Here is a 15820-nt window from a genome sequence, read left to right on the forward strand (position 1 = left end):
AGAGGTGTCTGCATCTCTCACTAAGTCTGAAGTCTCTGTATCTCCACCCTTCACTCACTCTGAGGTCTGTCTCCTCCCCTCACTCACACTCATGTCTCTGTTTCTCTCACTCTCAGAGTAATTCTCTTGCTCACTTCGGGAGACCAAAGACTGACGGGGAGCTGAAGATCATCAGCATGGAGAAGAGATCAAAACTGGACAGGTGGACAACATCCCCCCTCCCCAACCCAACATACACACACCTCCCCCCCATACACACACCTTCCCTACATAAACTACACTCACATACACCCATGCGCCCCACACACACCCAAACACCCCCACATATGTTTATATGTGTCAATATATATATATATATGTATGTGTGTGTATATGTATATATATTTATATATATACATATATATATATACCATACATTTTAAGTTATGGTGGGTGAAAAGGGCGACAGAAAACGTCCACCGTTAGCATATAGCCAATAAAGAATATCACTTGTGAGCACATGTGAATGGAATTCAGCCCTTATGGGGGAAACGGCCCATCTTGGGGCCTCAGCCCCCTGCTTTGTCTTCACAAAGGCAATTGGATCGAAACATTAATTGGTAATCGGAATCAAGCATTGATGAGTGACTGTTTATATGGATTGTTTATTTGATATATAGATATGTACGTGTGTGTCTCTGTGTGTATATATATATATATATATATATATATATATATATATATATATATATAGTGCAGAATAAATGAGTTCTTCAGTATTAGGTGATACCTTTTTTATTGGACTAACAATTTATGTCATAGGACAAGCTTTCGAGAGTTATCCTCTCTTCTTCAGGTCAGCAATACTGATATACAAAGGATTCTATGACTAAAACAGTGTAGAGAGAGGAAAAGAAAAAAAAACAACAGATATTTACTGTAGATAAGGTAGGGTGTTAAATGTGTTTGAAGCCAGGGGACGGTGACAAGGGAAGGTGGGGAGGGGGAGGGATGCTGGGGGGGAGGGGGGAGAGAAAGTGTTGATAAGAATGGAGGCAAGCAGGATAATTACAAAAAAATTTGATAGGGTGTGAGAAAACCCATGTCCACATTAAGTCATTTGGTTTTGGTGTCAAAGAGTCTTATCATTCTGAGTTCAAATGTTTTCCGTTCTTGGGTGCGTTTAAACATTCCATTGAGGATTTTGATTTTTAAATCATTTATGGAATGATCTGGTTGTGAGAAGTGATGTCCCACAGGTGAGCAGTATCTTCCTTCTTCGTGGTGGAGTATAGAGTGTCTGTGCATATTCATTCTGCCTTGTAGTTTTTGGCTGGTTTCCCCAATGTAGCAACCTTGGTCACATTTGTTGCACTGAATCATATACACCACATTCCTGGATGTGCAGCTGTATGATCCTTTAACATTGAATGTTCTATGGTTGTGACTGGCTGTGGTATCTTGGCAAATATGTTTGCAGAGTTTGCATCGTTTGTTGTTGCACGGTTTTGTGCCATTATCAGTGTCTTTAAAATCGTTGTGAAGTTTTCTGCTGACTAATTTCTGTTTGAGGTTTGGTGGTTGCCGGAACGCAAGAATGGGAGGTTTGGGGAAGATTTCTTTTAATGTCGCATCCTCTGCCAGCATGGGCTGCAGATCTTTGATTATTTTTCGTTTACCCTCTAGGGTAGGGTTGTATGTGGTCACTAGTGGTATGCGTGTGGTAGGTTCTTTCTGTCTGTATTGTAGCAGGTGTTCTCGTGGGGCTTTTAGTGCAGATGTAATAGTTTTGGCAATAGTCTTTGGCTTGTATCCCTTCTGTCTGAACGATTCGGTCAGGGTTGTGAGATGCCTGTTTCTGTCTTCAGTGTCAGAGCATATGCGGTGGTATCTTAGTCCCTGAACTCATTCCATCCATAAATTAAACTCAAAATGGATTATTCGGCAAACCTAGTAAACTTTCTAGATACAACAGTAACACTGAAAAATGGCAAACTACACACCTCTGTATACAAGAAACCAACAGACAGATGCAGTTACCTCAACAACTCCAGCTTCCATCCCACTCATACAAAACAAGGTATCATACAAAGCCAGGCTATAAGATACCACCGCATATGCTCTGACACTGAAGACAGAAACAGGCATCTCACAACCTTGACCGAATCGTTCAGACAGAAGGGATACAAACCAAAGACCATTGCCAAAACTATTACATCTGCACTAAAAGCCCCACGAGAACACCTGCTACAATACAGACAGAAAGAACCTGCCACACGCATACCACTAGTGACCACATACAACCCTACCCTAGAGGGAATACAAAAAATAATCAAAGATCTGCAGCCCATGCTGGCAGAGGATGCGACATTAAAAGAAATCTTTCCCAAACCTCCCATTCTTGCGTTCCGGCAACCACCAAACCTCAAACAGAAATTAGTCAGCAGAAAACTTCACAACGATTTTAAAGACACTGATAATGGCACAAAACCGTGCAGCAACAAACGTTGCAAACTCTGCAAACATATGTAGCCCATTTTCTGACGCTCCCAAAGAGACTACTGGTCACTGTACACAACCTGCGGCTCCAGGAGATCTGAACCTCCACTAGCTGGGAGCCTGGGGTAACACTTATACACTTAATTAGCGCAGCGCCTCCACTTACCCAGGATCCCCGTGATGTGAGATTCCCCTGGGCAAGAAATATATGCACACACATATATGATGCAACCACTTTACTATAACGCAACAGTAATAACCTTATCACTCTATAATGCAACGCAGCAATAACACATAACATATACACTTATACTCTAACGCGCGTATAACCTTAGTGGTTCGGCCACTCTCATCAGGAGCAACGTCTCCGCCCCCTTACCGCGTGCCCCACACACCGTGTCCATGTATAGAACTATTGGTATAGGCTCAGTTCTTTAGCCACTCGCTCAGTGTCTCTAAAGAGTTACGCCTAAGGCGGGATCAGCGCCTGTTGACCGGTGTTGGTGCACTTGATGTAATAATACCTTCCGGTCACGGCGGTGACCGGCAACAACTTCACAAAGGGTCAGACGCCTCCAACACGTAGCCTCCAGATATCACGGTGTCCAGCCGTCTGGTCCCATATGACTGCAACCGCCGCAACTCTGTGCTTTGTCCCTAACTGGTACTCAGTAAGGGTGATGCTCGCTACCACTATAGGCTGTCCCTGCAGCACAGCAACCTATGGTGACTTCAGGGAATACTCCTAAGGCCTGCGGGGTAGAACTGTCCTATGCAGGTGGTTCACTGACCCCCTGCACCCACACTACCTCTCCCTTCACCTCCCGGATCCCCTCTCACTAACTTCTCCCTAATACCTGCAGCAACCCACTGCACTAACTATACCTGCAGCAACCCACTGCACTAACTGTACCTGCAGCAACCGCACTGCACTCACACTCTGCCTGCAGCTGCACTGCACTCAGCCCTGTGTCCTTCTTGTCAGCACTGACAGCCATGACACTGACAAGACTGCACACACACTCACACCTAAGGGCAGGGTCCCTACCTTAGAGGCCATCCCTCAGTGCCTACCCACTACCCTAACAGGGATTGGGGACTGCCTGGGACCTGGGGATACCTTACCTGGTGCAGGAGCCACTTGCTCCCTACACCCTGCCTTCCCCTTCCTGCTCCCAGCTCCAACTGACGTTGCCCTAAGCCCGCGAAATGTATCTATCCCAGCTCTAGGGAATCCTGGCCTCTCATTGGCCACTTGCAGACACCTGGGGTCTCCCTCACTATGCCTCAAGGGACTTGTAGTCCCATGGAGGCCTCTGTACTATTGGGGCCGCGTGCATGCTTGCCCTGCGCATGCGTGAGTCCCTAATGGCCGCCGCAACTCCTGGATACCTTCGGCGCATGCGCAATCCCTGCGCATGCGCGCGCAGCGGTAATGGCGGCCCCCGCTAGCCGGGTGCGCCGCCGGGACTCGGAGCGCTCCTTGCTCCGGCCCCCACCTTCGTGCCGTGCCGGCGGGCCCGTCGCTGCCTCCGGCGGCACCCGCGACCGCTCGGCACGCTACAGAGGGGGTCTCTGGGACCAAAAAGAGACCGGGGCTACACATATATGCCAAGATCCCACAGCCAGTCACAACCATAGAACATTCAATGTTAAAGGATCATACAGCTGCACATCCAGGAATATAGTGTATATGATTCAGTGCAACAAATGTGACCAAGGTTGCTACATTGGGGAAACCAGCCAAAAACTACAAGGAAGAATGAATATGCACAGACACTCTATTCTCCATCACGAAGAAGGAAGATACTGCTCACCTGTGGGACATCACTTCTCACAACCAGATCATTCCATAAATGATCTAAAAATCAAAATCCTCAATGGAATGTTTAAACGCACCCAAGAACGGAAAACATTTGAACTCAGAATGATAAGACTTTGACACCAAAACCAAAGGACTTAATGCGGACATGGGTTTTCTCACACCCTATCATTTTTTTTTGTAATTATCCTGCTTGCCTCCATTCTTATCAACACTTTCTCTCCCCCCCCCAGCATCCCTCCCCCTCCCCACCTTCCCTTGTCACCATTCCCTGGCTTCAAACACTTTTAACACCCTACCTTATCTACAGTACATATCTGTTGTTTTTTTTGTTTGTTTGTTTGTTTCTCTACACTGTTTTAGCCATAGAATCCTTTGTATATCAGTATTGCTGACCTGAAGAAGAGAGGAGAACTCTCGAAAGCTTGTCCTATGACATAAATTGTTAGTACAATAAAAAAGGTATCACCTAATACTGAAGAACTCATTTATTCTGCACTATCGCAACTGGACTAACACGGCTATTTTCTGCTTTATATATATATATATATATATATATATATATATATATATATATATATATATATATATTTACCTGTGTGTGTTCTCAGATATGCCTTCCTTCTGGACCGAGCCCTTTTGATCTGTAAGAAGAAGGGGGACACGTTTGATTTGAAAGATTTTATAAACCTTTCAAATTACCAGATTCGTGACGATTCCTCTGGGGACCGAGAGAACAAGAAGGTATCTTTATAGTCTTGGTTCTATAGTCAGGTATGTGTGTGTCGGTATATTTGTGTGTGTGTGTATGTAGATATATTCTACTAGGTCATAAAGAGTGGTCAAGATACCAGCACTGGACGAAGAAATATATTTTGAAAGTATTTATTGCTCCGTATGACACAGGGTTATATCGAGAATTAATATTTCAGAAATATATTTCTGTGTCCAGTGCTGGTATCTTGACCACTTTGTGATCTACAGTAGCAGATTTCTGTTACTATTTTTGTACCATGTGCTGTGTTATGTGTATGCCTGTGTGTACACTACAAGAAGTGTGTGCTGTGTTATGTGTATGCCTGTGTGTACACTACAAGAAGTGTGTGCTGTGTTATGTGTATGCCTGTGTGTGCACTACAAGAAGTGTGTGCTGTGTTATGTGTATGCACTACAAGAAGTGTGTGCTGTGTTATGTGTATGCCTGTGTGTGCACTACAAGAAGTGTGTGCTGTGTTATGTGTATGCCTGTGTGTGCACTACAAGAAGTGTGTGCTGTCTTATGTGTATGCCTGTGTGTGCACTACAAGAAGTGTGTGCTGTGTTATGTGTATGCCTGTGTGTGCACTACAAGAAGTGTGTGCTGTGTTATGTGTATGCCTGTGTGTGCACTACAAGAAGTGTGTGCTGTGTTATGTGTATGCCTGTGTGTGCACTACAAGAAGTGTGTGCTGTGTTATGTGTATGCCTGTGTGTGCACTACAAGAAGTGTGTGCTGTGTTATGTGTATGCCTGTGTGTGCACTACAAGAAGTGTGTGCTGTGTTATGTGTATGCCTGTGTGTGCACTACAAGAAGTGTGTGCTGTGTTATGTGTATGCCTGTGTGTACACTACAAGAAGTGTGTGCTGTGTTATGTGTATGCCTGTGTGTGCACTACAAGAAGTGTGTGCTGTGTTATGTGTATGCACTACAAGAAGTGTGTGCTGTGTTATGTGTATGCCTGTGTGTGCACTACAAGAAGTGTGTGCTGTGTTATGTGTATGCCTGTGTGTGCACTACAAGAAGTGTGTGCTGTCTTATGTGTATGCCTGTGTGTGCACTACAAGAAGTGTGTGCTGTGTTATGTGTATGCCTGTGTGTGCACTACAAGAAGTGTGTGCTGTGTTATGTGTATGCCTGTGTGTGCACTACAAGAAGTGTGTGCTGTGTTATGTGTATGCCTGTGTGTGCACTACAAGAAGTGTGTGCTGTGTTATGTGTATGCCTGTGTGTGCACTACAAGAAGTGTGTGCTGTGTTATGTGTATGCCTGTGTGTGCACTACAAGAAGTGTGTGCTGTGTTATGTGTATGCCTGTGTGTGCACTACAAGAAGTGTGTGCTGTGTTATGTGTATGCCTGTGTATGCACTACAAGAAGTGTGTGCTGTGTTATGTGTATGCCTGTGTGTGCACTACAAGAAGTGTGTGCTGTGTTATGTGTATGCCTGTGTATGCACTACAAGAAGTGTGTGCTGTATTATGTGTATGCCTGTGTGTGCACTACAAGAAGTGTCTGCTGTGTTATGTGTATGCCTGTGTGTGCACTACAAGAAGTGTGTGCTGTGTTATGTGTATGCCTGTGTATGCACTACAAGAAGTGTGTGCTGTGTTATGTGTATGCCTGTGTGTGCACTACAAGAAGTGTCTGCTGTGTTATGTGTATGCCTGTGTGTGCACTACAAGAAGTGTGTGCTGTGTTATGTGTATGCCTGTGTATGCACTACAAGAAGTGTCTGCTGTGTTATGTGTATGCCTGTGTGTGCACTACAAGAAGTGTGTGCTGTGTTATGTGTATGCCTGTGTATGCACTACAAGAAGTGTCTGCTGTGTTATGTGTATGCCTGTGTGTGCACTACAAGAAGTGTGTGCTGTGTTATGTGTATGCACTACAAGAAGTGTGTGCTGTGTTATGTGTATGCCTGTGTGTGCACTACAAGAAGTGTGTGCTGTGTTATGTGTATGCCTGTGTGTGCACTACAAGAAGTGTGTGCTGTGTTATGTGTATGCACTACAAGAAGTGTGTGCTGTGTTATGTGTATGCCTGTGTGTGCACTACAAGAAGTGTGTGCTGTGTTATGTGTATGCACTACAAGAAGTGTGTGCTGTGTTATGTGTATGCCTGTGTGTGCACTACAAGAAGTGTGTGCAGCCAATTCTCCCCATATATAATCTGTGTATGAGTTTCAGTGGTCACACATGTTCCTGCTGATTAAAGCATTATATGTGTGTGTGTGTGTGTGTGTGTGTGTGTGTGTGTGTGTGTGTGTGTGTGTGTGTGTGTGTGTGTGTGTGTGTCTGTGTCTGTGTCTGTGTCTGTGTCTGTGTATAAATATGTGTATATTTCAGTGGTCACACATGTTCCTGCTGATTAAAGCATTATGTGTGTGTGTGTGTGTGTGTCTGTGTGTGTGTCTGTGTGTGTGTCTGTGTGTGTGTGTGTGTGTATAAATATGTGTATATTTCAGTGGTCACACATGTTCCTGCTGATTAAAGCATTATGTCTCTGTGTGTGTGTGTGTCTGTGTGTGTGTGTGTGTGTATAAATATGTGTATATTTCAGTGGTCACACATGTTCCTGTTGATTAAAGCATTATATGTCTCTGTGTGTGTGTGTGTCTGTGTGTCTGTGTGTGTGTATAAATATGTGTATATTTCAGTGGTCACACATGTTCCTGCTGATTAAAGCATTATATGTCTCTGTGTGTGTGTGTGTGTGTGTGTGTGTGTGTGTGTGTGTGTGTGTGTGTGTGTGTGTGTGTGTGTGTGTGTGTGTGTGTATAAATATGTGTATATTTCAGTGGTCACACATGTTCCTGCTGATTAAAGCAGTGTGTGTGTGTGTGTGTGTGTGTGTGTGTGTGTGTGTGTGTGTGTGTGTGTGTGTGTGTGTGTGTGTGTGTGTGTGTGTGTGTGTGTGTGTGTGTGTGTGTGTGTGTGTGTCTGTGTGTGTGTCTGTGTGTGTATAAATATGTGTATATTTCAGTGGTCACACATGTTCCTGCTGATTAAAGCATTATATGTCTCTGTGTGTGTGTGTGTCTGTGTGTCTGTGTGTGTGTATAAATATGTGTATATTTCAGTGGTCACACATGTTCCTGCTGATTGACACACGAGGGTCTCAGGGTCATGAGCTTTTCTTCAAGACCAGGGAACTAAAGAAGAAGTGGATGGAGCAGTTTGAGATGGCTCTGTGAGTCTGAAATGTCACGTAACATTAACATACATGTGTGTTATGCACAGTACTGGGTACGCGATATGTGCATGTTAGAATCAGGTATACAGGGTACGCGATATGTGCATGTTAGAAACAGGTATACAGGGTACGCAGTGTGTGCATGTTAGAATCAGGTATACAGGGTACTCGATATGTGCATGTTAGAATCAGGTATACAGGGTACGCAGTGTGTGCATGTTAGAATCAGGTATACAGGGTACGCAGTGTGTGCATGTTAGAATCAGGTATACAGGGTACGCAGTGTGTGCATGTTAGAAACAGGTATACAGGGTATGCGGTGTGTGCATGTTAGAAACAGGTATACAGGGTACGCAGTGTGTGCATGTTAGAAACAGGTATACAGGGTACGCAGTGTGTGCATGTTAGAAATAGGTATACAGGATGCGCAGTGTGTGCATGTTAGAATCAGGTATACAGGATGCGCAGTGTGTGCATGTTAGAAACAGGTATACAGGGTACGCAGTGTGTGCATGTTAGAAACAGGTATACAGGGTACGCAGTGTGTGCATGTTAGAAACAGGTATACAGGGTATGCGGTGTGTGCATGTTAGAAACAGGTATACAGGGTACGCAGTGTGTGCATGTTAGAAACAGGTATACAGGGTGCACGGTGTGTGCATGTTAGAAACAGGTATACAGGGTGCACGGTGTGTGCATGTTAGAAACAGGTATACAGGGTACGCGGTGTGTGCATGTTAGAAACAGGTATACAGGGTACGCGGTGTGTGCATGTTAGAAACAGGTATACAGGGTACGCGGTGTCTGCGTGTTATAAACAGGTATACGGGGTGCACGCAGTGTGCATGTTAGAAACAGGTATACAGGATGTGCAGTGTGTGCATGTTAGAATCAGGTATACAGGATGTGCAGTGTGTGCATGTTAGAAATAGGTATACAGGATGTGCAGTGTGTGCATGTTAGAAATAGGTATACAGGATGTGCAGTGTGTGCATGTTAGAATCAGGTATACAGGATGTGCAGTGTGTGCATGTTAGAAATAGGTATACAGGATGCGCAGTGTGTGCATGTTAGAATCAGGTATACAGGATGCGCAGTGTGTGCATGTCAGAATCAGGTATACAGGATGTGCAGTGTGTGCATGTTAGAAACAGGTATACAGGATGCGCAGTGTGTGCATGTTAGAATCAGGTATACAGGATGTGCAGTGTGTGCATGTTAGAAACAGGTATACAGGATGCGCAGTGTGTGCATGTTAGAATCAGGTATATAGGATGTGCAGTGTGTGCATGTTAGAATCAGGTATACAGGATGCGCAGTGTGTGCATGTTAGAAACAGGTATATAGGATGTGCAGTGTGTGCATGTTAGAAACAGGTATATAGGATGTGCAGTGTGTGCATGTTAGAAACAGGTATACAGGATGCGCAGTGTGTGCATGTTAGAAACAGGTATACAGATTGCTAACTGAGCTCCTTTCCCTGCAGTTCCAATATTTTCCCAGAAAATGCCGCGGCAAATGGACACGACTTTCAGATGTTTTCATTTGAAAAGACAGCCACATGCACAGCCTGCCAGATGTTACTGAGGTGAGGGAGAGGGAAGATGGAGGCGAGGGGGAGAGAGGGGAGGGACGGAAAGAAGGGGGAAAGACAGGAGCGACAGAGGGGGAGGGGGGGGGGAAGGAAGAGAAGAGAGGGGGAGAAGCGCGAAAGAAAGAAAGAGGGGTAGGGGGACGGAGAGTGAGACGGGAGAAACAGAGAAAGTGGAGATAAAGAGGGGGGAGGAGAAAGAGACCGGGGAGAAGAGGGGAAAGGTCAAAAAGAATGGGGAAACTCGGCGGAGTTAGAAAGGAGGGATGAGAGGTGAGGAAGTGAGAGGTAGTAGGGGGAGAGGTGGGTAGAAAGAGATAAAAGAGGGGATGGAGAGGGTGCGAAGGGAGAGAGGGCGGAGGGGAAATAGGGTTGGGGAAAAGAGGCTAAGGAGGGGGAGAGAAGAGGGGAGAGAGAGGGAGAAAGAATGTGAGAAGGGGAAATGAGGGGGGAGATAGTAGGCAGAAGAGGGGAAAGAGAGATAGCGAGGGGAGAGTAAGGGGAAAGATATGTGTGAGGGAGAGAGGGAGCAGAGGGAGAGAGAAGAAGGGGAGAGAGAGGAAAGAGGAAGAGGGGCAGAGGGAGAGAGGGAAGAGTGCAAGGGGGTATAGGGAAAGAGAGGGATATGGAAAGAAAGAGGGGAAAAGGGAAGGGAAAGAGCAAGAGGCGGGAGAAAGAGATCTGGTAGGAGCAAAGATAGGTAAAAGGGAGAGGGGGAAGAGATATGGGGGCAGGGAAGAGATGGGAGGAGGAGCGGAGGGGGGAAGAGGAGGGGGCAGAAGAGAAGGTGGGGGAGGAGGAAGAGGAGGGGGAAAGGGAGAGAAGGAAGGGGGAGGGGGAAGAGAAGGAGCAGTAGGGGGAAGAAAAGGAGGGGGAGGGGAAGATAAGGATGGAGGAGGGGTGTCACATACAGCACACCTGTGAGCACGTGACCTGCATATGGGACAAGAGTTAAAACATAGCTACCTAGCTGACCCACTTTAAGCTTTCGCAAAGGTCCCTCACTCCGTCCGAATATACCATCTGTCCAGGGGCCTATTTCCCATCAGGCCCAATAAGCTTGGACAAAAAATACAGACAAACAAGTGCGCAAAAGAAGATAAACCTCTATATAAGTGTACACGTGATAATGGTTGAATATACAACACACACCCAAAAAAACAATTTGTGGAGAGTAGGTGATACAAATAAACTTGTGTTACCAATATAGAAGAGCGTCTGCTGCTGAGTAAAGGGTAGCCCAAGACCCTGAAATCTAAAAACAACAAAACAAAGCGCAAAACGCTCATCGTGAAGTAGTAAAAAACAGTGTTTATAAAATAAGTGGTTCAGGGTTAAGCGTGCATCAGATTAGAATTAATCAGGCACATAGAGCTACACTGTAGCTGTTACCAATAACTGCAACCAGGAACTGCAAGGAATTCTCCCATCTAGGATCTCACTTCCTCTCCCACACGATCAACAGGCAGGCCAGAGAATCAAAGACCACGCAGCAAGAAAGGAGGCAGCACTCAATGTAATGTCTCGGAGCACTCCCTTGAGAAAGGTCCTGTTGTAAGGACCGAAACGTCGGTTGAATGTGCCTGTCTTTAATAAATTTGTTGGACATTACATTGAGTGCTGCCTCCTTTCTTGCTGCGTGGTCTTCGATTCTCTGGTCTGCCTGTTGATCGTGTGCCTGATTAATTCTAATCTGATGTACGCTTAACCTTGAACCACTTATTTTATAAACACAGTTTTTTACTACTTCACGATGAGCGTTTTGCGCTTTGTTTTGTTTTGTTGCCAATAAGCTTGGGCCTGGGGCGGCAACGTTTTGGCCAGCGGCAAATTTCCCCTTTTTTCCTCCCCATATACAGAGTGGAATGGGACGTTTGGCAGTGACCAGAATGCCGGCGTTCCACCGCAGGGACATGTCACCATGCGGCAGCTCGCCGCTGGACAAGCCAGGTCTGCCACGCCCGACCGCCCACTCCCACAAGCTGCGTTGGAGTGGCAGGTCTAGGCAGTGTAGTGATCCCGCGTGGGAGATTGAAACCTGCACTTATCAGACCTGGCTTGTGGGAGCGGGCGGTCCGGCCTGCAGCGGACATCGCAGTGAAATGTCCCAGCGGCGTTTTGTTGAGGACCAACGTCCTTGACCGTATACAGACCGCTCTATTTCCCACTGATTGCCAGGGGAGATCGTGGGGCCTCTGTAAAGTTCTCACCTTCTTTGTGCCGTTGTCACCCTTCAAGTGACACTGCGACAGCACATGGCGACGCGTTGTCATGGAATTGCGGTGTCATGTGAGAAAGAGGAGGGGGGAAGAGAAGGGGAAGCGGAAAAGAGAAGGGAAGGGGGAAGAGAGGGAGTGAAGGGGGAAGATGAAGGAAGGGGGAAAATGAGGGAAGGGGGAAGAGAAGGGAAGGGGGAAGAGGAGTGGGGAGAAAAGGAGGGGAGATGGGATGAGGAAGAGAAGAAGGGGGAAGAGGAGGGGGAAAGAGGAGGGGGAAGGGAAGGAGCGGGGAAGGGAGGGCAGGAGGGGGAGGAAGAAGATAGATGGGAGAAAGAGTTGGGAGGAGGGGAAGAGAAGGAGGGCAAAATGAGATGGGGGAGAGTGGAATGAGTGAGTGAGAAAGTGGGTAAGAAAGCCAAAGAGAGAAGAAAGACGGATATAACCGAATGAGAGTGAGAGTCCGCTATTAGTGAGGTGAGACAGATGTCACAGTCCTTGTCACCTGGTGTCTGGCTCCTCAGGGGTCTTTTCTTCCAGGGTTACCGCTGCTCCCACTGCAGAGCTCCCGCACACAAGGAGTGTCTGGGCCGAGTGTCATACTGTGGGAAGCAAGGTGAGCATGGCGGCCATGTCTGCACAGAGGGCACAGATCTAGGAACAGGGGGGATTATTGTGATGGGACAGGCCTGGAGTGAAGGGGCACAGGCCTGGATAAAATAGTCATAGAGAGGGACAGGCCTAGACAGAAGGGAGCAGGCCTAGAGAGAGGAGAGACAGGCGGAGGATAAGCCTGCAGAAAGGGGGGCAGAAGAAGGTGGGACAGGCCTGGAACGATGGAGCCACGAGAGAGGGTGTCCATGCTTAGAGAGACAGGGTAAAGTGGGGGGAGGGGTGCTGAGGGGCATGCACAGAGCTGTCTCAATAAGTGGAGGATGATATGGCAGAGGTAGTTTCAGTCTCATTTTCACATGCACAATAATCCAACTCTTTTGGGTCTGTTTTAGATTCTGGCACATCCACTCTGAAAAAGGTAAATCCTGCAGTCCCTTATTTGATACAACCCTGGGGCAGAAGATGGAGAGGAGGGAGGGGTAGAAGGGGAGGAGGAGGGAGAGAAGGGGAGGTGGAGGAGGGGGTGGGGAGAAGGAGAAGATGAATGGGGTGAAAAGGAGTGAGAGAGGTCTATTTTGACCTGGTTTTGTTGAGATGCCAGCGAAGTCGGCCAATCAGTTGAAACAGCAAATCCACTTCGTTAGAACAGTAGAACAAAGAAAAACCAGCCCAACAAATATCAAATGACACCATTAACGAGTGCACTGTAAATAAAATAAAGTGCACTAAAATGAAGGGTTAGTACAAAATAATCCAAAGTGGGGGATACCGAGCAGAGCACCCCGCCTGACGCCCACTGGGAGGCAAACTCTGAAACCGTCCCAGTGGACTCGGCGTACGTGTACTCTGTCTGGATACGGGAGTGCACCAGCGCCTGGAACATGGCCACGATGTTTGCTGGGGCCTCCCTCTCCAAACACTGCTTCCTGGTCTTATAAATGGCTAGCTTAGCCAATGCCAGGAGCAGGTTGATGAAGAGATCCCAAGAAGAGGAGGAGGAAGGGGTGGGAGGAGGAGAAGGGGAGGGAGGGAAGAAGGAGAGATGGGGAAAGAGGGAGATGAGGATGTGTGAAAGATAGGGTATGTAGGGTGGGGTCAGAGAAAGGACGTGAAGGGGGCAGGAGAGAGGACATGAAAGGGGGCAGGAGAGAGGACATGAAAGGGGGCAGGAGAGAGGACGTGAAGGGTGCAGGAGATAGGACATGAAAGGGGGCAGGAGAGAGGACGTGAAGGGGGCAGTGGAGAGGTCATGAAGGAGGCAGGAGAGAGGACGTGAGGAGGGTGACGGGGCAGGCGATGGGACCTGGTCAGTCAGTAACTACTTGTTATAATAAGTGTCACATTCAATGCAGAACAAGCCGTGCCGCGGAGCCCAGAACAAAATGACAGAGTCTGGTATGTGATGCAGTGGAGACACAAGGAGATGAGGGGAGGGTGCACGGAGACACGGGGGAGGGGGCACCGAGACATGGAGTAGTGGGGTGTCACTAACCCTCACACCGCTGTCACTGAACCTTCGCACTTCTTTCCCAGGAGCTTAGAGGCAGCCATCTTGGATCTTTGATATCATTTGTAATACTGATGAATAGGGAAACCCCAGTACCCTGCAGCCCCCTGATACTCCCTGCAATACAATAAGCATTCCTTGGGGGATATACAGCATATTGTGAAGCATTATCTGCCTCATTATACGTTCACTTCTTTATCTCCCAACTCACAATGTCCTACAGATCTCCCACTCTAATATTTCCTGTGTTACAGAGTTTCTCTCCCTGCTTCTCTCTGCCAGGGCTACCCAAGATGGAGGCATGCCAGGAGTATTTGGGGCTTCCCCCTCCCCCCATCGCCTTTGGGCCGGCACTACGAATGGAAATCAGGGACATTATAGAACTGACCAAAGCAGATGCTGATCAGCACTGGTGGGAGGTAAATAAGAGTCAATATCAGGGTACACTGTGTATTACCATGACCCTGTGTGTGGTACACTGTGTATAATGTGACCTTGTCCATCGTACAGTGTATTGACGTGACCCTGTCTGCGTTACACCGTGTATTGACGTGACCCTGTCTGCGTTACACTGTATTGACGTGACCCTGTCTGCGTTACACCGTGTACTGACGTGACCCTGTCTGCGTTACACCGTGTACTGACGTGACCCTGTCTGCGTTACACCGTGTATTGACGTGACCCTGTCTGCGTTACACCGTGTATTGACGTGACCCTGTCTGCGTTACACGTGTATTGACGTGACCCTGTCTGCGTTACACCGTGTATTGACGTGACCCTGTCTGCGTTACACCGTGTATTGACGTGACCCTGTCTGCGTTACACTGTATTGACGTGACCCTGTCTGCGTTACACCGTGTATTGACGTGACCCTGTCTGCGTTACACTGTATTGACGTGACCCTGTCTGCGTTACACGTGTATTGACGTGACCCTGTCTGCGTTACACTGTATTGACGTGACCCTGTCTGCGTTACACTGTGTATTGCTGTGACCCTGTCTGCGTTACACTGTATTGACGTGACCCTGTCTGCGTTACACCGTGTACTGACGTGACCCTGTCTGCGTTACACTGTATTGACGTGACCCTGTCTGCGTTACACTGTATTGACGTGACCCTGTCTGCGTTACACCGTGTATTGACGTGACCCTGTCTGCGTTACACCGTGTATTGACGTGACCCTGTCTGCGTTACACCGTGTATTGACGTGACCCTGTCTGCGTTACACCGTGTACTGACGTGACCCTGTCTGCGTTACACCGTGTACTGACGTGACCCTGTCTGCATTACACCGTGTATTGACGTGACCCTGTCTGCGTTACACCGTGTATTGACGTGACCCTGTCTGCGTTACACCGTGTATTGACGTGACCCTGTCTGCGTTACACCGTGTATTGACGTGACCCTGTCTGCGTTACACTGTATTGACGTGACCCTGTCTGCATTACACCGTGTACTGACGTGACCCTGTCTGCGTTACACCGTGTATTGACGTGACCCTGTCTGCGTTACACTGTATTGACGTGACCCTGTCTGCGTTACACCGTGTATTGACGTGACCCTGTCTGCGTTACACTGTGTATTGACGTGACCCTGTCTGCGTTACACCGTGTATTGACGTGACCCTGTCTGCGTTACAC

The 15820-nt window shown here is 47.4% G+C and overlaps 1 protein-coding gene across 2 annotated transcripts in view; it reads left to right on the plus strand.

Annotated features, from left to right (window-relative positions):
- VAV1 (vav guanine nucleotide exchange factor 1) overlaps positions 1-15820 on the plus strand; it is a 118899-nt gene that overhangs the window by 44078 nt on the left and 59001 nt on the right. For both annotated transcript variants that reach the window (XM_075604444.1, XM_075604443.1), the window contains exons 13-20: positions 117-202; positions 4912-5044; positions 8139-8248; positions 9738-9839; positions 12583-12674; positions 13066-13091; positions 14026-14068; positions 14463-14599. In XM_075604444.1, coding sequence (XP_075460559.1) covers positions 117-202; positions 4912-5044; positions 8139-8248; positions 9738-9839; positions 12583-12674; positions 13066-13091; positions 14026-14068; positions 14463-14599 — 729 coding nt within the window. The remainder of the gene's footprint in view (positions 1-116; positions 203-4911; positions 5045-8138; positions 8249-9737; positions 9840-12582; positions 12675-13065; positions 13092-14025; positions 14069-14462; positions 14600-15820) is intronic.

Source organism: Ascaphus truei, chromosome 6 (genome assembly GCF_040206685.1).
Source record: "Ascaphus truei isolate aAscTru1 chromosome 6, aAscTru1.hap1, whole genome shotgun sequence".
Taxonomy (NCBI): domain Eukaryota; kingdom Metazoa; phylum Chordata; class Amphibia; order Anura; family Ascaphidae; genus Ascaphus; species Ascaphus truei.